Below are 20,037 nucleotides of genomic sequence, written 5' to 3'. Positions count from 1 at the left end.
GTATTTCTATGGGCTACTCGGGTTTTTCTTTGGTGAATCGCTGCTTTGTAGTCTCCGTGTGCTGCCCTGGGAGCTGGCCCGTGTGTGGACCCGAAGCAGAGTCCACGGGGAGGACTTTGTCAGAGCCGCGGGGCGGACGGACCCCCGGGATTGCTCATCCTGACGGCCTGGCCCCTGGGCGCCCACGCAGGACGGGCGGCCGGGCAGCCTTGCCCCGTGCTCCGAGGGGATTGTCCCAGCGGGTGGGGAGCCCTCACTTTCTGCCGGCTGGAGCCCCTCCCGTGCATCTTCCGGCAGTAACCCCACGTGGCCCCACGCCCACCGAGAGGGTAGACGTAGGAGCTTGCCCTCGTTCTTGCTCACGGAGGGGTCCTCCAGATTTCACCTCTCCCCCAATGAGAGGAACCCCCAGGTCCTACCCTTTGACCTGGAGTGGGCGCTGTGACCAGGGTCCTGGTTGGGCCCTGGGGGGTCAGGGTGTTTGGGGATCGAGGTGCAGTGACATCACTGGGAAGGGGTGCAGGACAAAGGTTGCAGCCCATGCGGTGTGGACCCAGGCGGGACCTGTGCCTCCGCCCCCCACCCCCCCCACCAAGCATGTCCTCATAAGGACCACCCTCTGTCTTCTTGGGGTCCTGGGCTTTGGGTGATCCACCCCCACCCCTGGACTCTAGGGAGGACGCGTGACTCGGGCCTGCTTGCCGAGAGGCACAAGAGCATCACCTCTCTCCATTTGGAGATGAACACAGGAGGAGCAGGACCCAGTGCAGAGGCCTCCGCAGGGACTTTGGAGGGAAGTATGAGCTCATTGCGCTGTATCTTGAGGAAGGGGGAGGTGGTCCGTGGCTGCTGGCAGCCGTACGGGCAGCCGGAGAAGGGAGCCAACAAGGAAAGAAAGAAGAGGCAAGAGGCAGAGAAAGATGGCTCTTCTGCCCCTGGATACAGCCATGCCTGAAGCACTGCTGCCGCAGCACCTTTCACGTGTAAGAGGCAACACAGTCCGCGTGCTCTGTGTGTGTGTGTGTGTGTGTGTGTGTGTAAGGTTTCCTGTTATTTCAAGCCAAGGGTCCTCACAGTGCATGTTTGCACACTTGAAAGGGTGAGACCGTAACGATCAGGTTCCTCGTCACTTGGCGGCAGTTTGTGCCCGAGTTCCGTGGGCACGCAGCTTGGGGGAGGGCTCTGGCTCCTCTGCTCACGCGCTCCGATTGGGGAAGATAGTTTGTCTTTTTCTTTGCTCGTTTCTGCAGCCCCAGAAGAAATGACCCCTGGACAGTTTTGACTGACAGGGCCGTCATCTTTTGAAAGGAACGTCCTTTATTGTGCAAGGGGGGACCACAGCATGGGGCTGGGTGGAGTGTGTGCCTGGCCGGGCAGGGAGCAGGGACGGGGCCGGACACGGCGGCACAGGGAAGCACAGGTGGGTGTTCTTGGTGGAATCCCTGGAGGGTTTGCAGAGGGGAGGGGGGGCACTGAGCAGAGTGTCCCCGAACCTGCAGGTCTGAGTCCCCATGTTGGCGAGACCCTGCTTCTTGGCTCTGCACACAGCGGCGGGGATCAGGGAAGGGACAGCACGGGAGGTGGGGGGCAGGTCTGGGCTCTGAGAGGCAGCTCGGGGGCTGGGGCGGGGGCTCCGTCTGCCTCCCACACCCCCCCGTGCAGAAGCCTGGGGGCCCAGGTCCGGAGCGGCACCTCTCACCTGCCCGCGGCCGACGGCCCTAGTCTCTGAAACTGTCGCAGCGATCTGAGGGGGCACAGTGACATGGGGTGAGCCCCCGCCTGACCCCTGCCCGGCCCCTGCCCACTGGTGGCTGCTGACCCGAGGGGACCCGAGGGTGTGGGAGAGCAGTAGGCCTCACCGCCAGAGTTCAGAACCACAATCTGATCCTGGCGCAGGCCAAGGTCTTCACAGGCGGACTCGAAAGTCTGCAGGAAGTCCTGCTGTGTGCTGGGGTCCCGGACTGCGGGGGACAAGGGAGGTGGGGTCTGCCCGGTGCCGTGGAGGGTGGGGGCCAGGGGCCTGGGGGCCTCAGATGCTGTGGGGGGTCAGGGTGCTGTGCTCTCTGGGACCGGGAGGGGAGTCTGTGTCTTGGTGGGAAATCAGGGCTGGTGTGGGGAGGAGAGAGACTCGTCTTCCCCTTGGGATGACACAGGGGGAGGTGACTGTCCCTTCTTCCCCTTGCCCAGAGCAGTGTGGAGGTTGAGCCCTGGTCACGGGACGGTCCTGGTGAGAGGACCCGGTGAGCGAGCGTGTGCAGGTGCGGGCGTGGGTGAGGCTGAGCGGGGGCGTGGCCGTGGGCAGAGCCTTCCGCGGGGGTCTGGAGACCTCTGCTGCCGGGGACAACAGCCCACCGCCCACGCCCACGTGCTGCCTAGACTGAGTCCTGCGTGTGCGGGCGTCTCTGGAGGGGACCTCACGCACCCAACAGGTTGGCCACCAGGCTGGTCTCGCCGTTGTAGTGGTTGACAATGTAGAGAATCAGGTACTGCTTGGGCTGGGCCTCCTTCAGGTAGAAATCGCCCTGTCCCCAAACTGCGGAGGACATCGGGGCTGATGGAGGCTGGGAGATGGGTGGCTGCCTGCCGGGGAGCCCGCAGGCCCGGCTGGGGGGACACCTGCCCACTTCCTGTGCCCAGGGGCAGTGCTCCGCGTCCCACCCAGCCTTTTGGGGGCCTGGGCGTGGGGGTGGGCTCTGTCCCCTGCCGGCCGGGCTGGGGACCCAAGTCCCGGCGCCTGCCCACCCCTCAGGCATGGAGCTGCTGGGTCCTTGCCGCAGGGCTTCAAGCCCGAGGGCCAGACCTCTGAGAGGCTGTGCCCTCGGGGCCCGTTGCCCACACGTACGTACACTCCAGTTCGAATTTGTTGTCAGTCTCGGTCTTGTACACGGTGAGGGACACTTTCTCGCACCCGTCTTCCTGCCTGCAGACAAAGGCAGCTGGTTTACTCTGTCCGCCCGGCCCTTTCCGCATTTTACATGAGTATAATTTGCCCATGGTGACAGTCACTGCTTTCCGTGTGGGCTTCTAGGAGTTTGGTGAATGCATCCATTCGATCCCCTTGAAGATGACCTTGGTCCTCCTTGCTCCTGGGCTGTGCCTCCAGGCTCTGGCCGCCTTGAATGCCTGGACGCTGCGTTAACAGCAGGAGCTGAGGGAACGTGCCGGTGACCGCGGCACCCCCACCCCGCATAAGCCCGGGTCCCGGTGCTTGGGATCCCGTGCCCAGAGGGGCCTGGATAGTGGCCCAGGCCACACAGCAGTGAGGGGTCTGGGATCAGACCCCTGCTGCTTCTCCTGTGGATCAGTGTCCCCGTCCCCTCCCTGGGGCTGCCCTGTCCACCCCGCTCCGCCACCGTGCCCAAGCCCCTTGCGCCCTGCACCCACGGTATGAGCATCTCCCCGTTCAGGTTGCCATCCTTCGCGCTCAGGCTGTTGACAAAAACCCTGAAGTGCCCTCCGGGCTCGATCAGGGCCGAGTTGTTGGAGGCCAGGGCGGCGGTGTACCAGATCCCAGACAGCTGCGGGGCCGCGAGAGGACAGAGTGAGGCCTGGACCCTGCCCTCCTCTGGCCCCCCGCCTCCGTGCCGTGCCCGGTGTCCGCTCCCACGGCGCCCAGCAAGGCCCTGTGATGCTGGTGAGGCTGGCAGATTCAAGGACGGCCCGTGTGCGGCACCTGCCCCTTCTCAGGCCATGGACCAGCTGGCATGTGGGGCCATAGGAAGGAGGTGTGTCCAGGCTTCTGGCCCACGGACCCCGTGCCCAGCACTCGCCCCCTCGGCCCCAGGGTATGCTTCACTCCCTTGTGGACTGAGCTCAGGGCTCCTTCCAAGACCATGGCAGGCGCTTCAGCTCCCAGTGTTACCTTTGGACCCCCCCAACGGCGACCCCCACCATGGACTTGCCCTACGGCTCATTTACAAGTCACCGAGAGTGGTGTCTAGGCTCCGTACTATGTCATGACCCGAGTCTGTCTGTGGTCTGCCAAGGGCGGTGGCACCCAGCGGTGTCGGACGGGACCGACCAGGGAGCACAGGCCTCTCAGCCCTGCTTCCTTGCACAGACTCAGATGGGGGGAGTCTGGGTGCCTGGGACCACGATTCTAACCTGCTGTCCTGCTCCCTGGACAACCCCCAGAAGGCCCCGCCTCAGCCAGGGGCAGGCCACCCGCAGTCTGTGATGCTCGCTCAGGGTTTGACCGCCTCCAGCCCCACTCGCCCCCTGGGAGCAGCCGGCCCCTTGTGCTCACTTCCTCCAGGTTCTCCTGGGGCTCCTCATGGCTCTCCTCCTGAGCCTGGAGCCCGCAGAGCAGTGCCAGGCCTACGGTCAGAAGTAGGAACTGCATGTCGACAGCACCGTCTATCTGGGTTTGGCGACAGCTGGGGGCTTGTAGGCTCTGGTGACCGGGCCCCGTGGCCTGTCTATATAGCCGTGTGGTTGGGGGTGAGGTCACGTGGTAAGGGCTCCTGCCCCGTCCCTGCGGTGAAGTGGGGAGTCTTACTGCTGATGACTTGACCTTAATGTTAGCCAGCTCTTGTGTATTCTCTTCTCGGTTGCTTTGGCCACCAAAAAAATGTCATGTTTCCATTCAGCCAGTTTCCAAAATCAACAACCAGCCATGGGCTGGGCCAACTTCCTGGGTCTGAAGGGTGCTGCAGTCACCTTGGCGTACCCTCTGTGCCTGCCACGTTGCCGAAATGCAGCTGGTGAACAGGGGCTGTGAGCAGGGAGACCCTGAGCAGTAGAGTGCAGGAACCAAGGGTGCCCCCGTTCCAATGGGTTCTGCAGGCCCCGGGAACCTGCAGCCCTCCCCAGGCCTGAGACAGTGACTGATGTCTGTGAGCTGAATTGTGATTCCACCCCCCAGATATGTATGTGGAGGTCCTCACCCCCAGGACCTCAGAATGTGACCTTGTTTGGAACCAGGGTGATTACGGACGTTATTAGTTGAGATGACGTCATGCTGGAATGGGGCCCTGACCCAGGATGACAGGCGTTCTCATGAACAGGGGGTACTGGGGCACGAGGTTCACACAGGGAGACACCAAGTGGAGACCAGGGATTTGGTCCCGCAGCGGCAGGACCCCTAGGAGCAGGGAGAGGCTGGGACGGCCGTTTCAGTGGAAACAGCCAGGCCGGCACCTTGGTCCCAGGCTTCTGGCCTCCCGAGTGGGAGAGAGGAAACCGCTCTTGTTTAAACCCCAGTGTGTAGCACTTAGTTCCTGCCCCCCAGCACCTGACCGGCACTCCCCCTGCTCTCGGACGCCACGGCCCTATAGCCGCCGTCCTGTCCCCTCTGCCCAGACCGGAGGACTGGGAGGGACCAGGCAGCATTTTCCCTAGGGAGCCCCCCGCCCAACCTTCCTGACCGGGTTGCAGGGAGTCACAGGGCCTGGGTTCTGCTCCAGCACGAAGGACACCCCCTGCCCCCGCCCCCAGAGCTGGGCTGAGAAGGTCCCACGATGAGAGGCAGTTTTCTTGTGTCCTGCCTCTCCCAGGGTCAGGCTGGCGGGAGGGGAGGGAGCAGGATCCCGTGGTGACCACTGACCCCCAAGCTTGGCTCGTCCCCACAGCCGTCACCTGCTGATCTCCCAGCATTGCCATGAGCTGCGTGTTTATCCCTTGTGATGGCAGCTGGGAGGTGATGGAGTCAGGAGTGTAAACAGTCTGGGAGGGTACTGGGGGTCCAACTATGTCCCCCCAAAAGATACGTGGAAGTCCTAATGCCCAGGTGCTCAGAATGTGAGCTTGTTGGGGAACGTGGCCTCTGCAGATGTAACAAAGGTGAGGTCCTGCTGGGGTAGGGTGGGCCCTAAAGGCAGTGCGCCAGGTGTCTGCAGGAAGAGGGAGGCTGGGACACAGGCACCTGGGGGGAGGCAGATGGGGGAGTGAGGCGTCCACCAGCCCAGGATCGCCAGCATCTGCAAGGGCTGCGAGACGCCTGGGATGGGTCCTCCCCAAGAGCTGCCTGAAAGAACCAACCCCCCTGGCCTGATGGTGGACCTCTGGCCTCCGTAGCCGCGACAGAACGGGCTTCTCAGCCGCCCAGGCCATGGGAGTGCCTTACGGCCGGCCCGGGGCGTGAGTTCAGGGGGTGACACCGGGCAAGAGGAGGAGGCAGAAATGGTGGCAGAGCCTCGGCCCCTGCATGGCTCTGACCCCTCGGCAGTTGGAGAGAAACTGGACTGACGGGGGAGTCCTGCACGGGCAGCGGGTGCTCGGTCGGTTGGGTCCCCCCACGGGCGCCATGCCGTGCAGAGAAGGGGAGCCCAGCCTGAGCTCACGTGCCTCCTCGGAGGCAAGGTCTTCCCTTCGTGGTTCAAATCCACGGTGAAAACCTTACAGACGGATATCAGGGGGAATTACTGGCTTTCTTAATCTTCACGAATTCTGGAAACTGTAGGTCCTCATTCCTTTGTTTTGGCCAGATTTGTGGAGTGCCTGTGTGTGCCCACAGGAACCCCCGCCGACCGGAGGCCTGCACCTGCCGCTTGGGGTCGGACACGTCAGGACGCGATGGGGTATTACAAATGCTACTGTCTATGGAGGAGACGCTACGAGGAAGACACAGAAAGTGGGGAGCACCTCCAGGTCTATGTTGGAAGGGAAAGCCCACCCGAGAAGGTGACCTGTGAGCAGAGGGGGCAGCGACTGAGTGCAGCGGGGGCAGGGCGGGCGCAGTAAGCTAGCTGGGTCTGAGGCCCCCCCATGAGGTGGGGGCAGAGCACGGACACAGCCTTGCGAGCTTGCGTTCCGCTTTCGTGCATGAAGGACTAGATTAGAGTCTTGTGTTCGTTTCTTCTTCTGGCCTTTGTTGGTGCTGGTCCGTGTTCTGTGTCCCACATGGTTTCTGACGAGAAGTCGCCTCTCCCCGACTGTTCGGGTTCCAACGGGTCACGCGAGACCGTTTGTCAGCAGTTGTATCTGGGGGCGCTTTTCCCTGTGCTGCTTCTGCTGGAGGGTTCTGGAGTTCTAGAATCTACCAGGTCACGTCTCATGCCAAATACGGGATTTTTTCCATCCACGATTTCTTTAAATGTGTCCCCACGTCCCTCCGTCCCCTGCCTTGAAGCTGCAGTTGGTAGTGGGCCTGCGCTTCCCTCACATGGATTCCTCATGTGCTGCTCGCGTCCCCCGGTCTTTCTCGTCTTTGGTTTTTAGGCCGGACAGTCTCTACAGATCGGTTTTCGAGCTCACCGACCGCCTGCGTCTCCACGCTGCCGTGAAGACCGTCCAGGGGTTTTCATCTGACGTGTGTGCGGTGAGTTCTGGGATTTCTGTTTGTTTCCTTTCACAGCTGCTCCATGTCCTCAGAGCCACCCTTGTCTTCGTTCCTCCGTGCCCTCGAACACGAGCCTTGGCCACAGGGCTTGGATATCTGGTGAGGTGACTCCAGCACGGGCGTTCTCAGCGTGGGCTTGTCCTCTGCGTATTTGCTGGTGGGGTTGTATCCAGGACACCGTGAGTGGCGTGATTTAGAGTCTGGATCCTATCTCGTTCCTCTGGAGAGTCTCCAGCCGTCAGTGTCCTTGGCTGGATTCAGACTTTGCGCACGGTGTGTTTGCTGGGACGCAAACGTCCTTTCCTTCCTCCCACGCCTGCTGGCTGCACAGTCTGTCCTGGGCATGCAGAGAGGTGCCTGGGGCGCACGTGTGGTTTCGGAGCTCATCCTCCTTCCCAGGATGCCCCGTCCATGCTCGAGGCTCGGGCTGACTCCAGGTTTGTTCTCCAGTTCTTTAAGCCAGGAAGGTCAGGGTTTCCGTCTGAGTGTTGCCCACCCAGCCTCAGTGGAGTGGGGCCTGTGCTCACATAGAAAGGTTAAAAAAAAAAAAAAACAAGGAAAGAAGGAAAAGAAACACATGGCACCTGATCAAAGACTGTGTCTTCTTCCAACGTGGTCCCTGTCCCATGCCTTAGGTGGTGGTTGGTGTCTTACCCAGACTAGTTACCTCCGTGTGTGCGGGGGGCTGGTCCCGTTGCTGCCGCCCCCACGTTACCGGAAGCAGGACACAGACTCCTGTCTTAACAGGGACGTTGTAGCCGGTGGGCAGAGAGGACACACGGAGTGACCGGCTGGGGGGCCCTGGGAGAATCCAGGCAGGGGGAGCGGCTGCTGGCATGGGGGAACCATGGAGCAGGTGGAGAGAGGCGGGGTTCTGTATGGAGGAGTAAGAGACCTGCAGGGGGATCGGCCGAGGGCTGTGGGAGCAGGAGGCCCGAGGATGCTGCCGTCCTGAGCAACTGGACGGCTGGAGTTTGGGGGAAACTGGGAGCTCTGTTCCAGATGCTTTGAGCGGAAGGGTCCTCGTTGGCATCGGCACACGTGTGGGGCTGGCAGGTGCTCTGCACAGCTCGGTCCGTCGGCCTGGCCCTGGTCCCAGCGTGACGTCCCACGAGAGCCGGGCCTCCAGTGTGGCCACTTCCCAGCAGGGAGGCTCGGGCAAGCCCCCGTGGGGCTCTGAGTTTCAGGGTGCCCCAGGAAGAAACTGGAGCTCCATGTCCCTCTCATGGGGCTTCTGGAGAAAGAATGGAATGGAATAATGTCCACAGTGCAGGTGAGAGCCAGGCCCCTGTCCCTCCCCACAGCTCGGGGGGGGGCCCTGACTCTCAGCCTCCGGACGTGGGGCTCCGGTGGCGGGAATCTGTTGCCAGCCCGCGAACGCCCAAGCCTGCCCACGTCCCTCTTCCTGCCAGGAGGCAGATGCCCCCAAGTTCAGCCTGTCTGGGGACAGGAGGGACAGCCTCGGGTCTGAGCAGTGCAGCGGGTCCTCTGAGAGCCGCTTTCCCCCCAGTGTTTCCCAGCAATATCCCAGCTGTCCGTCGTGGCCTCGCTGCTGGTGGGACGGAGCCTGCAGCCTAGCTGACTCTGACAGGTGCCCGAGTATCATGGGGCCTGGCTGCCCGGGGAAGAAGCCCCCAAGAGGACCAGGGACCAGCCGTTTGAGGACAGAAGGGAGTGCAGTGAGGCCGCCGTGCTGCCCCAGTCCTAGGCCTGTGAGCCTGTCGCGCGGCTGCTCACGGGACCCCGAGCTCTGTGTCCTGCACCCAGGCTGGAGGTAAGAGTGCTGAGGGCAGCCCCAGGCCCGCGTGTGTGTCCCGGGCCGGATTCTGCCGCAGGACAGCTGCAGACGGCGATGCAGACGGGGTGGGTGCGGGGCTGCCTGGCTGACCCACCCCTTTCCTGGGCCCCTCGCTGTGGTCTTCCCTGCCTGAGGCCGCGCAGGACCCCAGCTAAACTGCAGCTTCTGACCGGCCGCAAACCTATGTCAGTGCAGGCGTGGCCCGCTGCTGGGGCCTCCTGTCGCGTGCTGTCCCAGGGGCCTGAGCTCTGAACTCTTTCCTGTCCTTTACCTCCATGTGCCGTCCGTGGTCCCACGTCCGTCATTGCCTTTCTCTTCTGGACCCGGCTCTGGCTGCCCCTGTCAGCTGGGTCTCAGCCTGAAACCACGAGGTGGCCCTCCAAGCTGGGGGACGAGTGATGCCACATGTGAGACCACCCACCCTCATTCACCAAACCCCTTGCATAACGTTCTGGGGCGTGTGACGGGCTTGGGGCTGGGGAAATGGAGGGCAAGGAGGCCACACTCGTGCCTCTGGGGACTTAGGTCTGTGGGTGAGGTAGACGGGCCAGAGCTGATGCTTCTGCCCACCCTTTTCTCTGTGTCACGGCCTTGACCCCTGACCCTGCCATGCAGGGTCCCTACCCCAGGACTCTTCTCTCAAGCCTGGAGCCCCCTGGCACCTGGGTCCCTGCATGCCACGTTCATTCTGGAACAAAACTGAATTCAGTGGCTGCAGGTCAAGCTCAGGGAGCAAGTGATGGAGAGGCCGTGGGTGGGCCTGGGTCTCCGAGGCCGAGTGTCCCTCAAGCTGGTCTGACAGGGATCCTGACAACGTGGCCTTCCGTGCCTCTGGGAGGCTGCCCTTCTCCCCCGCCATGGCCAAGGTCACCCTTTGGCCCACTGTCCAAGCCTGGCTGTGTCAGGTGCTTTGGCCTGGCAGGTTGCTGGTTTTGAAATGTTAATCTTTAAAAACAACACAGAGTCGGCCAGCTGCTGGTGTGGAGCCTCAGGTCCGCCTGGCCCGGGTTCGGAGCTTCAGCCCTCAGCTGTCCCTGGACCTTGAGGGAGGGCAGCCCAGTGGATTTGCTCCTGGCTCAGAGCAGACACTCCGCGATCGATTGTTTAACTGGAGCATTTGTGTGCCAGCCTCCGGTCCGCTGCTGAGAACGCAGTGACGGCCCCGCAGACACGGCCGGGGAGCTCCCGGGCCGCTCCCACCACACCCCGACAGCTGCAGGAGCCATCAGCCAACGCTGCCTGCCCGGCCCTGGGACGTACTCGGTCCAGAGTCTCTGGCGGGACCCTTGTCATGATGACCTTAAGGTGCAGGGGTCCTCACCCACAGTTTGCAGCTGTGGAAGCTGAGGCACGGAGAGGCCAAGAACGTGCCCAAGGTCACACAGTGGGGAGGTGGCAGAGTCTGGTCCCCCGTCCTCACCTGTGGGGTGCCAGGCCGCCTGCCCTAAGTGCCAGGGGGGGAGGGGAGGGCGGAGGCAGCACGGAGCACACAAGCTTCGCGGACAAGGGGAGGCAGGCGGGTGAGAGGTGGTTGTATTTCGGGGCAACAAGACGAAATCAGCATGGTAAGAGGCAGGTCACAGCCCGGGGAGGGTGCCTGCCATCCAGGGGAGCAAAATGGGATCCGTATGCAACATGGAGAACTAAGAACAACAGGGAGAAAGCCCACACACTGAGAAACGGGCGAGGGATCTAAACGGGCAGCTCCCAGAGGAGGAAGAGAACACACAGACGTACCTTCTACCTGCTGGGAGTCGGGGGACCGCGAACAACGGGCTACTGGGTCTCACCACGAGACTGGGGCCGATGACCCCTGGGGATAGAGGAGGCGGGGCCTGGGGTGTGGCGGGCAGAACCGCTTTGGAGCCCCCGGGCGCTGCCCGCGGTGTGGGGCTGCGCGCACCCTTGGGGCCGGCACCCTACCGTGGGGTGTTTACCCTGGTAGAGCGGGAGCGCCGCGAACCATCGGCGGGACAGAAGCATCAAGTGTGGCGTGTTTTTGAAGATTTGTCTATTTATTAGAGAGACAGAGCACAGGGGGAGGGGCAGAGGGAGACAAGCAGACCCCGTGCTGAGCGCAGAGCCCAATGTGGGGCTCAGTCGTGTGACCCTGAGATCACGACCTGAGCCCAAATCGAGATCGCTCACCGGATGGAGCCCCCCAGGCACCCCAGGTGAATTAAAGCTGAAATGAGGAATACCACAGAGGGACACAGAGTGAACGGGGCCACGTGTGCCAGTGGGTTGAGGGGCCGGTGACACAATGTTCTGTGTGTTGCAGGCACCTCCTGGTCAAATACCGAAAGTCAGAAAGGAGAAAAAGTGACGCAGAGCTCCCCACGATTCTGGATTGCGTGCTCCTGGAAAACCGGAATCACGGAACTGCCCGGGATGCCCATGGGGGCCTCGGAGAGCCTCAGGGTGACTGGGTACCGCGTCCACCCCCAGATGAGGGATCTGGTCTGTGGTGGCCTGCCCTCCCACGTCTGCCGCGTCCCCTCAGGACACCTATCCTGTTCTCACTTTGGATTTCATCCTGGTGGGCACTGCTGGCTGGGCTGGGAATATGGGGGGCCAGACTCCAGCCAGCTCCTCGGAGCTTTTTCTCAGTGAGGCCTCAACCTTTGCCTCTGAAGACGTGGACAAGCACGGAGAAGCCCGCATCCCTGGGATGACCCTAGCCCCACCGAGCGCTGGCCAGCACCCGAGACGGGCCCTGTCTGCCAGCAACCCCAGATGGCCTGGTCACACGCTGTACCGTCGCTCGATAAACCTCGGACCCGCTGCCTACCACCCTTCGTCTGGTCTAGGCATATATGGTGAGTTTAGTTTCACCCCATAGACTGGGACACACTTATATGATATTTAAGGGGAAATATTCAGTAGGTAGCTAGAGATACCTTTCCTTCCTCCAAGCGGCACCATCCAGACCGCGGCACTAAGGGAACAAAACCCTGTAACAGTGGCAGAGACTTGAGTGCGGCTGATGTGGGGAAGGGCAGGGCTCTTACCCTGAGCCCCCCAGGCCACTTCCTGTAGACGGGGGACCCCCACAACCCCTGTGAGCCCCACTGTCCTGGGTGAGGTGGCAGACATCTCCCAAGGGCCCAGTGAGAGGGAGGGTGAGGCAGCAGTGCGGGTGCGTGGCAACCTGGCCCTGGTCCCCATGGCCCAGCGTGGCTCTGGTGTCTGTTCCTGTCCCTACCCGATGTGCTTGGCCGTGCCCCGTTTTTTCCGGACTGCCACGCTCTGTGCCCGTGGCTTGCTGGTGGAGGATGTGATTCCAGGCTCATTTCTTGGGGATAATTGAAAAATTCCGGGTTCTGGAGGGCCTTATAAGGCACACGGCAGAGGCTGTGCACGAGGCCAAGGTAGAGGCCGGGGTTCCGGCAACGGCGATGGCTCGGGGAGGCCTGGCCGGAGCTGCAGGTCCCCACAGGGTCTGGACGTGTACGTGAGCTGTCCTGGCCTTCCAGGCAGGGGAGGGTCTGCCTGCACGTGCGGGGATGGTGTCAGGCCTGGGCTGGCACTGGCTGCTACAGGGTGGGGACTCGTTTGGGCCAGCAGTCCCTGCCCAACCCTCTCCCGTCCCCCAGCCGAGCCCCCAGGGCCACCTGCCTGATTCAGTTGACAGCACTGGCTGCTGCTTTGCCCAGCACGTGGGGTTAGGGACCTTGCCCCTCTTCTTGCCTCGGTGTCACTTGTTCCAAAACCTACTTTTTCCTGGGCATACGTGTGTTGACCTGTGAAGTCTGAGGCCGGGCCCTTCCTCCTCGGCCCTCTTTCTCGAAGCCAGCACCTGCTGGGGAGGGTCCCTGGTCAGACCCAGCAGCGGTGGGGGAGTCAACGGCAGACGTTGGTGCCGCTGGCCTCGGCTTCCAGGTTCCTGCTCCGTGGCGCCACGGGGTCCCCCCACGTGGGGCTTGGTGCCTGGAAGGGCAAGGGCTGCGTGTTGGATGGGCAGCTGGCCTGGCTGGGCGTCTCCTGTGCGCTCACCCACGAGGGGAGCGGGGTCGCTCTGCCCGGGGCTCCATCCCTTCCCGGCCTGAAGCAGCAGGTCCTCATTATGCATGTCAGTGTTGTGGAGGAACCCCCCGGGCGGACCGGACCACGGACCGTCCTCTTGCTTCTCTCATCTAAGGCCAGGAGAGAAGGACGCCGTCTTCCGGACAGCCGGGGGGAGGGGCGGGGAGGAAAGATGAAAGAAGGCGACTGTGTGTGCCCAGGAGCCTCTCTCTGCCCTGCACCCTCCGAGGGTGGGGAGGGGCCAGCAGCCCTTCCTTCCTGTCCCCCTCCTCCCCTGCCAGGGCCATGCAGTCGGACTCCTCTGTTCTTAGAGAGCAGGACTCCAGAGCTGGCCCTGCCCTGGGGCTTCCCTCGCTCACACTGGGCCGGCGCCATCAGGTCCAGCAGGGATTCATGCCGCCGTGCAGGGGGCATACTGGGGCAGTGGCGCCCTGCCCCGCCCAGCTCCCTGGGCTCTTTCCCCCAGGCCAAGGGCACGGCAGCCAGTCCCCCCCATGATGTGACAGGGGCCCAGTGCGGGGGGCGGGGTGCAGGGCTTGTCAGGGCTTAACCAGTGCCCCTTCCATTGGAAGTAAGAGCATTTTGGATCCCAGCAAACACCGAGGATTACTTTCCTGCCGGGATCGTACTGGCATTTGGGGGGCAACTGGGCGACTTTTCTATTTGCTCTCCTGCAACAAGCTTGCTTAATTTTGATCATGCCAGATCACGGCTTAGGTCCTAGTCACTCACCGAGGGTGGGCCTCGGCTACCCCAAGGCCGGGGCGATGATGGTCTCCTAGTGGTTCCCTCGCCCCCCATGAAGTCGGGCTTTGCCCTGACCCCACCACCGTGGGCCTGGCATCCCCGACACTGCATCTGCCACTCGTCCTCCTGGGGGTCTCTGGTGTTGGGTAGGCTGCAGAGCATGCTGAGTGCCAGAGCCTGGCTCAGACGGTGGAGGGCCTGGGGTCTCCTCCAGCTCTGCTCTCTGCCACATCCTGATCGGCCCTCCTGGGAAGCCCCTGTTCTGACCCCCAAACGCTGACTTTCTGTACCTGCGGGCCCCGCCCAGGGGGCAGCTCCCCGCATGCCCTTTGCCACGGCCCAGCAGGCTGGACTGAGCTTACGGACCAGGAGCTGGAGGCCAGGCAGGCTGCGGGGGCGCGGGTGTTGCCCAGCTCCTTGCCCGTCCTGGCGGAGCCGCTCTGTCCGGCGTCTTTGGAAGGAGCGCGGAGCTCTCCATCTCGGGCCCGGAGCACCTTGAGCCCTGGTCCTATAGCAGCCCGACTCAGCTGTTACAAGCAGACACCGTTCCCTGCAGCACCCCGGAGCAGGGGCTGTGGGGTGGACCCCCTTGAGATTCACAGCTGGCTTTCAATCCTGTACTTCTGACCCCAGCCAGGGCCGTCCTGCCCAGATGTCTGTCCTGGAGATTTCTGGAACGGTGGGCTGTGGGGAGATCCCCAGCTGTGCTCCCCTGTGGAGGGAGGGCAGGGCTAGCTGCAACTCAGACCGGGGGTGTCGAGGGGCCAGGAGAGCCCCCTCCTCGCCCTGCCCGGCTGCCCACCCGGGAGCTGCCCAGCAGCAGGTGAAGAGTTTGCAGAGCACGTGTGGGGAGTCTGGTCCCTGTTCTCAGGGGCAGTGGGGGAGGCGGTGGGAAGCCCAGGTGGGAAGCAAGGGGGCACCGATGGTGGTGGGGCCTGGGGCTGAGCCTGGGGAGGGGGAGACAATGGGGCGGAGGGCTGACCCTGCTGGCATTTTTCTGGGCTGACTTGGAAAGAAGGACACACAGAGTTTCTCTTTTTTTTGACCTTTTATTTTGAGGTAACTGCAGACTCATGCAGCTGTGAGAACAGAGTCGAGAGACCCCGGCGCCCTTCACCTGTCCTCCTGATGCCACCGTCCTGCCCACCGTCCCCCCGGACGCGGGCCCTGGCGCCCCCGCACCCTCGTGCAGCCTGTTCGCGTGCACGGCGGGCTGCGTGTGAGCGTGCGTCTACGGTTCTGTGCTTTTCCTGGTGCGAGCCGGCTCCCAAACCCTCCACCGTAGTCCAGATCCGTGGGGAGCCCCCTTCGAGCCGCACCCTCTCCCCCCGGCCCTGGAAGTCACAGAGTGGCTCTCTGTTTTGGTGGTTTTCGAGACTCTTTGGCCAGTGTAGCCCTAAAGGGTCACCTTCTGGGGTTGGCGCCAGTCACCTGACACCACGGCCTTGAGACCATCCAGCTCCTTCCTGTTCACGACGAGCCGTGTCCTGAGGCGCGGGGACCGGTGTGTTCAGCTGTTCCTCTCTGGGGGCATGAGGCCATCTCCAGGCAGGACGCCTACAGGTGCTCGTGGACTTATTTCCAAATTTCTGGGATGAATATCCAAGGGGTAAGCAGTTCTCGTCCACGAACGGATGGACTGTGAACGAGTGGGAACTCTCTATGGACCCACAAACATGGGGTGCGGCGGGCGTCCTGTGTCCCAGCTGCTGAGCTGATCTTCTTCTCTGAGGGATGACGGTCACCGTCTTCCATGCCTCGGAGGTGTCGTGGGGTCCTTGCCTCTCAGATGGGGCGACAGTGGAGGGTCGGTCCCTGGGAAGCGTGGGTAGGGGGCGAGCTTTGCTGGGACACGGCTGGCCCCTGAGGAAGGAGGACAGTCAGAAGGGAAACGGGGGTCCCAATGAGGTCCCTCCAAATACGTGCATGTTCCAATCCCAACATCTAGAACCTGTGGGTATGACCTTATTTGGAAAAAGCGTCCTTGCAGATATGATTAAGGTGACAATCTTGAAATGAGATCATCTTGGATTATCCATTGGCCCTAAATGCAGTGACAAATGTCCTTTACAAGGAGGAAGAGGAGAGACACAGACAGAGCAGAAGCCGTGTGAACACGAGGGCAGAGACTGGAGGCGCGCGGCCGTAGGCGCAGGGGTGCGTGGAGCCCGCAGACGCTGCAAGAGCCTCCGGCAGGAGCGCGGCCGTCTGCACCTTGACCTCGGACTCTGGCCTCCAGAGCTGGGAGGAGTGAATTCTGTGGTGACAAAGCTCCCAGTCCGTGGCCCCAGGACACTGGCACGTGTGCTCGGACGCTACCACCCCAGAAGGCACGGGGAGGGTTGGGTTTGCAGAAGCGGGTCCACGCCTGTCCAGCTTCCTCCCGCCGCACCCCGTGCCCCCCCCGCCCCCCGCCCCGCCATGAAGCTCACGCACCGGAAGGCCTGGCTGGGTTCCTCTACTTGTATTTGAAACAGTTATCTGTGAAGACAGGGCTGGCTCGCAGACGGGGCCTCCCTGGGGTCTCCACCCCCAGCCCTGAGAGCCTGGGGCTCCCCGGGACGCCCCTGCCCCACGACCCCCGGCCCAGGGCTGCTGGTGCGGAAGGCGGTGGGACCTACTTTGGTTGCTCAGGCTGATGATGTTCTGAGGACCCAGCCCGTACTTTCTGCAGACTTTTTCAAATCTCTTCAGGAAGCTGGGACTCAGGTCCTGCACCCGTCCTGAGAACAGAGCAGCAGGGGCTGGGGTGCCTTGCTGCTGGCTCGGGACAGTGTGCAGAGGAGGTCTCAGGGGGACTCGGGCAGTGCCGAGGCTGAAGGGGGGTGCCCTGGGCAGAGACAGGGGCCGTGCCACGTGGAGGGTCCCCCACGCTCCACCATGTGACTTGACCGTGGGTAGACTGGCAGGTGGCAGCCTCGGTGTGTGGCCAGAGCCCCACCGGATAGGGCCTGTTTTCAGAGGAGGGGGTCCCCGAGGGGCCTGGCCGGCCTCCCCCGGCAGACGGGAGGGGCCAGGTGGTGGTACCGTAGAGTGCCAGCACGTTGGTCTCTGTCCCGTTCCTGATGTTCCGGAGATGGAAGGTGATGTACAGGGTGTAGTCGGTCTCCGACAGCCACACCTTATTGTCGCCCTCATCTGCGTGGAGACGCGGCTCAGAGCGGCCCCCCCGCCCCCGCGGGTTATGCGCTGGCTGTGCTGTGTGGCCGTAGCGTGGGCCCTGGGCGGGTGGCCCTTGGGGGGAGGAAGGGTGCCACCCCAGCGGAGGTCCCTGGGCAGCGTCGGCGGAGCAGTGCACGCCCCCTTCCCTGAGCCCCACACTGGCACACCGGGCTCCCCAGGACCGGGGCCGGGACCTTCCCGAGGGCCACGTGCCGGGCCGGTCCTCTCACGGCACGGTCAAGCTGTCAACGAGGCCGCGTAAAATCCGCTAGGTCAGAGCTCACCAGGAGATGGCCGAGGCCCCGAGGGACGGGACCTCACCGCCTCCAGCCGGGGAAGACCCCCTTGTACTCACAGCTGATTGCATACTCCCCGTCCTTGTCTGTCCTGTCGCAGACCACGGCCACCTGCACGCACTCCCCCTGCACCCTGAAACCAGCTGGGGTGTTGCTAGGCAGCTGGCCCACACCCCGAGCCCGACCCCAGGGTGCCGCCTTCCCCTCCTGATATATGGGGTAGGGTGGGAGGGACACCTGTCCTCCCCAGTCCCGGCCGAGACGGACGGCACTCACATGAAATAGAAATGGAACTTCAGTCCGCCGTCTCTCAAGCTTTCAATCTTCCGTATGAAGACCCTCAGATCCCCATTTTCCTCGATCCGCTTCATGTCGTCCGAGGCCATGGACACGGAATACCAGACTCCTGAAACCTGTAGACAAGGCCCCGGTGGGCAGGGAGCCTGGGTCGCAGCCCTGGGACTTCTTGGTGCCTCCTTCTTGGGGCCAGACCCCTGGGCGTATGGCTCCCAACCAGGGTCCTCCCCTCCCTGCCCTCCCAGGGTCCCCTCTGCCCGCCTAGAGTCCTCCCTGCCCTCCCAGAGATCCCCGCAGCCGTCACAGCTCGGGGAGGAGAAGCAAGCCCTTCCAGGAGCCGTGTCCTCCCAGGTCAAAGACCCCAGATGGAGGGAAGGCCCAGACTCCCGACCCCAGACCCACCTTGGCCATGTCATAGTTCTTCCGCACAACGGCTCGGGGGTTGAACTCCTGGGCAGAGACCAGGCTCAGCCCCAGGCCCAGTAGGAGTAGTGCCATTCCCTCTAGTGGATGCCTCACCCACGGCCCACCACCCTTATATCCCTTTCTGCCCTGTGGTTTCTGCCCCTCTGCCCCCAGCACTGCCTGTCCTCCCCACTCATCCTCCGCATGCTGGGAACACGGCCAAAGGCCACTGCCGCTGCCCCCACCTCCCCCCATCTCGGATGTCCTGGAGCCAATGGTGGGCTCACCCTGCAATCTGCTAGGACAGAGTGTCCGTCTGGGTCAGAACCGCAAGGGGAGGTCAGGTCAGGCCGGTGGGGGAGGTGGCTGGAGGGACCCTGGGGTGGAACCCCCCTCCCCGGCTGCAGGGGCCCCGGATGACGCTGGGGCCTCCCTGGCCTCTCCGAGCTGCTGGAGCCGGGCAGCAGACTGCACCTAGGGCTCCCTCCCCTGCCTGGGTCTGGGCGTCCGGATTTGAGAACAATCAGGTGCCCAGGCAGCCACGCGTGCGGGACACTGTGTGGGCCATCCTGGCCTTGAGGATGTGACTGAATTTGGAGTGAAGGTGCAGGGAGCCCTGTAAGTGATGAATCCCAGGGGAGGGGACATGAGGGGGGCCCCAGTGGTGGGGCCAGAACGAGAGAGGCCCCCTGCGGCCTCCGCCTCCCCCCACTGCCCTTGCGCTAGGCCCGCCTGGGCTGCCTCCCCATCTGGACACTCCGTCGAGGTTCTGCTCCGCAAATGCTGGACAGTCGCAGGCACACACACCCACGTGCATGCACATGCCAGACCCTCAAGGGCTGCCTGCTTTCCCACTTTTCTTCACAAATTTCTCTAAACACAGAATCCAACACCGGCTCAAATGGAAAAACAGGGAGAAAATACGAAATAATTCAAAACTGATCTTGACTTTTCGGTAAAGGTGGCATCACGGAGGCCTGTGGAGAGACGAGGCGGTCCAGGTGCAAGGGCATCCTTGGCGGCTTCGAGGAGCGAGCCCGCCAGGTCAGTCTCCCCCAGGGCCGGGCATTGGGCGGCGGCTCGGGGCGGGTCGCTTCNAGGGCGGGTCACTTCCCGCCTTGTCTGCTCTCCCTGGGGGCTGGGAGCTGGGGGCTCCACGCGCGGGGCCTTCTGAGAACCCCAGGCCTGCGGCAGGAGGGGCCTTCCCCACAGCCAAGCGTGCAGAGACAGGTGTGAACAGCCGGGGGCGCTGTGGGGAGGCGCTGGCCCATGGGGAGAAGCATCCGCGTGAGCACAGAGGCGAGAGCCTGGCGTCTGGAAGCCACGGAGTGCCAGGGATGCTGCCTGCCCGAGGCGGGGGAGCGTGCCCCTGTTCTGCACACCTGCTGCCCGTGCTTCGCTCCCCCTTGGCCGTGCGGACACATGTCTGTGTGGTTTGACGCTGGTCAGTCTGTGGCCGTTTGTTACGTAGCCTCAGGAAGCCCAGGCACCGTGCATCATGCTAGGCTCTCACTAATAATGTGAATTTTCAAAGGGGAGGAGTAAGGAAAGGTGCGTGTTACTACCACAGATCACGGTGGTGGGATCCCGCGTGCTATGATCTCACTGGGTCTCCACGCACCTGATGGCCCAGACGGCGTGACCACGTGCGGTGTCTACAGTCAGAACGGCGAGTGCGGCAGGGGTGGGCTGGAAAGCACCAGACGGGCTGCGCCCTGCAGCCCCGAGCCGGATCGGCCGCCACGGCGGGACGAGGGAAGGAGAGGGCGTGCTGTCTGTAACAGGCATGAACACACGCTGCCCTCAAGAGACCTCCCCGTGAGGGTCAGTGGCTAGAAAGCAAGGAGGGGACAGCAGAGGAGACGAGAAGCAGAGAGCATTTAGAAACATCCTTTACTTCTTAAAAAAAGATGTTATTTATTCATTTAGAGAGAGAGAGCGAGCACATGAGCAGGGGGACGAGCAGAGGGGGAGGGAGAGGATCTCAAGCAGACTCCCTGTGGAGCACGGAGCCCGACGCGGGGCTC

General features: G+C 63.0%; 4 protein-coding genes across 9 annotated transcripts in view; 2 read left to right on the top strand and 2 right to left on the bottom strand.

Annotated features, from left to right (window-relative positions):
* Window positions 1–7,504, top strand: part of LOC117803056 (spermatogenesis- and oogenesis-specific basic helix-loop-helix-containing protein 1-like) — a 38,107-nt gene extending 30,603 nt beyond the window's left edge. For 3 of the 5 annotated variants that reach the window (XR_004626640.1, XR_004626639.1, XR_004626641.1), the window contains one exon: window positions 6,426–7,504. Coding sequence is in view for 1 of the 5 variants with exons in the window: in XM_034664797.1 (XP_034520688.1) it covers window positions 6,455–6,621; window positions 7,159–7,387 (396 nt within the window). In the remaining 4 variants the exon portion in view is untranslated. The remainder of the gene's footprint in view (window positions 1–6,425) is intronic. The other 2 variants (XM_034664797.1, XR_004626642.1) reach the window with 2 other exon arrangements.
* LOC100465427 (minor allergen Can f 2) lies at window positions 1,279–4,413 on the bottom strand. Its single transcript, XM_019805330.2, has 7 exons — window positions 4,247–4,413; window positions 3,385–3,518; window positions 2,847–2,920; window positions 2,423–2,533; window positions 1,860–1,961; window positions 1,700–1,744; window positions 1,279–1,442 (listed from the first exon to the last, which is right to left on the bottom strand). Exons 1-6 carry the CDS (start codon window positions 4,340–4,342, stop codon window positions 1,719–1,721), a joined length of 543 nt encoding a protein of 180 aa, XP_019660889.1. The 5' UTR covers window positions 4,343–4,413; the 3' UTR covers window positions 1,279–1,442; window positions 1,700–1,718.
* Window positions 7,505–7,530: 26 nt separating the features above from the next.
* LOC117803055 lies at window positions 7,531–19,963 on the top strand. 2 transcript variants are annotated; one of them, XR_004626638.1, is made up of 5 exons: window positions 11,205–11,251; window positions 11,359–11,896; window positions 14,484–14,673; window positions 14,920–15,459; window positions 15,925–16,490. XR_004626638.1 is itself a non-coding variant. In XM_034664794.1 (4 exons), exons 1-4 carry the CDS (start codon window positions 8,505–8,507, stop codon window positions 19,553–19,555), a joined length of 504 nt encoding a protein of 167 aa, XP_034520685.1. In that variant the 5' UTR covers window positions 7,531–8,504; the 3' UTR covers window positions 19,556–19,963. The 2 variants fall into 2 exon arrangements, 1 of the variants encoding a protein (XP_034520685.1); XM_034664794.1 differs by lacking the exons at window positions 11,205–11,251; window positions 11,359–11,896; window positions 14,484–14,673; window positions 14,920–15,459; window positions 15,925–16,490 and adding exons at window positions 7,531–8,552; window positions 8,692–9,053; window positions 18,972–19,054; window positions 19,545–19,963.
* On the bottom strand, window positions 16,521–18,978 carry LOC100465175. The gene is made up of 4 exons (XM_034664800.1): window positions 18,008–18,978; window positions 17,585–17,721; window positions 17,368–17,441; window positions 16,521–16,988 (listed from the first exon to the last, which is right to left on the bottom strand). The coding sequence occupies exons 1-4, from the start codon at window positions 18,263–18,265 to the stop codon at window positions 16,531–16,533; spliced, it is 927 nt and encodes a 308-aa protein (XP_034520691.1). The 5' UTR covers window positions 18,266–18,978; the 3' UTR covers window positions 16,521–16,530.
* Window positions 19,964–20,037: the final 74 nt, after the last annotated feature.

Source organism: Ailuropoda melanoleuca, chromosome 7 (assembly GCF_002007445.2).
Source record: "Ailuropoda melanoleuca isolate Jingjing chromosome 7, ASM200744v2, whole genome shotgun sequence".
NCBI lineage: Eukaryota > Metazoa > Chordata > Mammalia > Carnivora > Ursidae > Ailuropoda > Ailuropoda melanoleuca.
Note: the sequence above shows the minus strand (reverse complement) of the source record. Positions and strands in the feature narration are given on the sequence as shown.

Excerpts from the sequence above, each read along its gene's own strand:
- LOC100465427 (XM_019805330.2), bottom strand. The coding sequence starts at position 4,342 with ATGCAGTTCCTACTTCTGACCGTAGGCCTGGCACTGCTCTGCGGGCTC. Across the intron at positions 2,921-3,384 it reads AACGGGGAGATGCTCATACC|GCAGGAAGACGGGTGCGAGA; the intron begins GTGGGTGCAGGG and ends CTTTGTCTGCAG. Across the intron at positions 2,534-2,846 it reads CAACAAATTCGAACTGGAGT|TTTGGGGACAGGGCGATTTC; the intron begins GTACGTACGTGT and ends TGTCCTCCGCAG.
- LOC117803055 (XM_034664794.1), top strand. The coding sequence starts at position 8,505 with ATGGGGCTTCTGGAGAAAGAATGGAATGGAATAATGTCCACAGTGCAG. Across the intron at positions 8,553-8,691 it reads GAATAATGTCCACAGTGCAG|GAGGCAGATGCCCCCAAGTT; the intron begins GTGAGAGCCAGG and ends TCTTCCTGCCAG. Across the intron at positions 9,054-18,971 it reads GTCCTGCACCCAGGCTGGAG|GTGGCATCACGGAGGCCTGT; the intron begins GTAAGAGTGCTG and ends TTTTCGGTAAAG.
- LOC100465175 (XM_034664800.1), bottom strand. The coding sequence starts at position 18,265 with ATGGGGGGAGGTGGGGGCAGCGGCAGTGGCCTTTGGCCGTGTTCCCAG. Across the intron at positions 17,722-18,007 it reads AGAACTATGACATGGCCAAG|GTTTCAGGAGTCTGGTATTC; the intron begins GTGGGTCTGGGG and ends CCTTGTCTACAG. Across the intron at positions 17,442-17,584 it reads AAGTTCCATTTCTATTTCAT|GGTGCAGGGGGAGTGCGTGC; the intron begins GTGAGTGCCGTC and ends AGCTGGTTTCAG.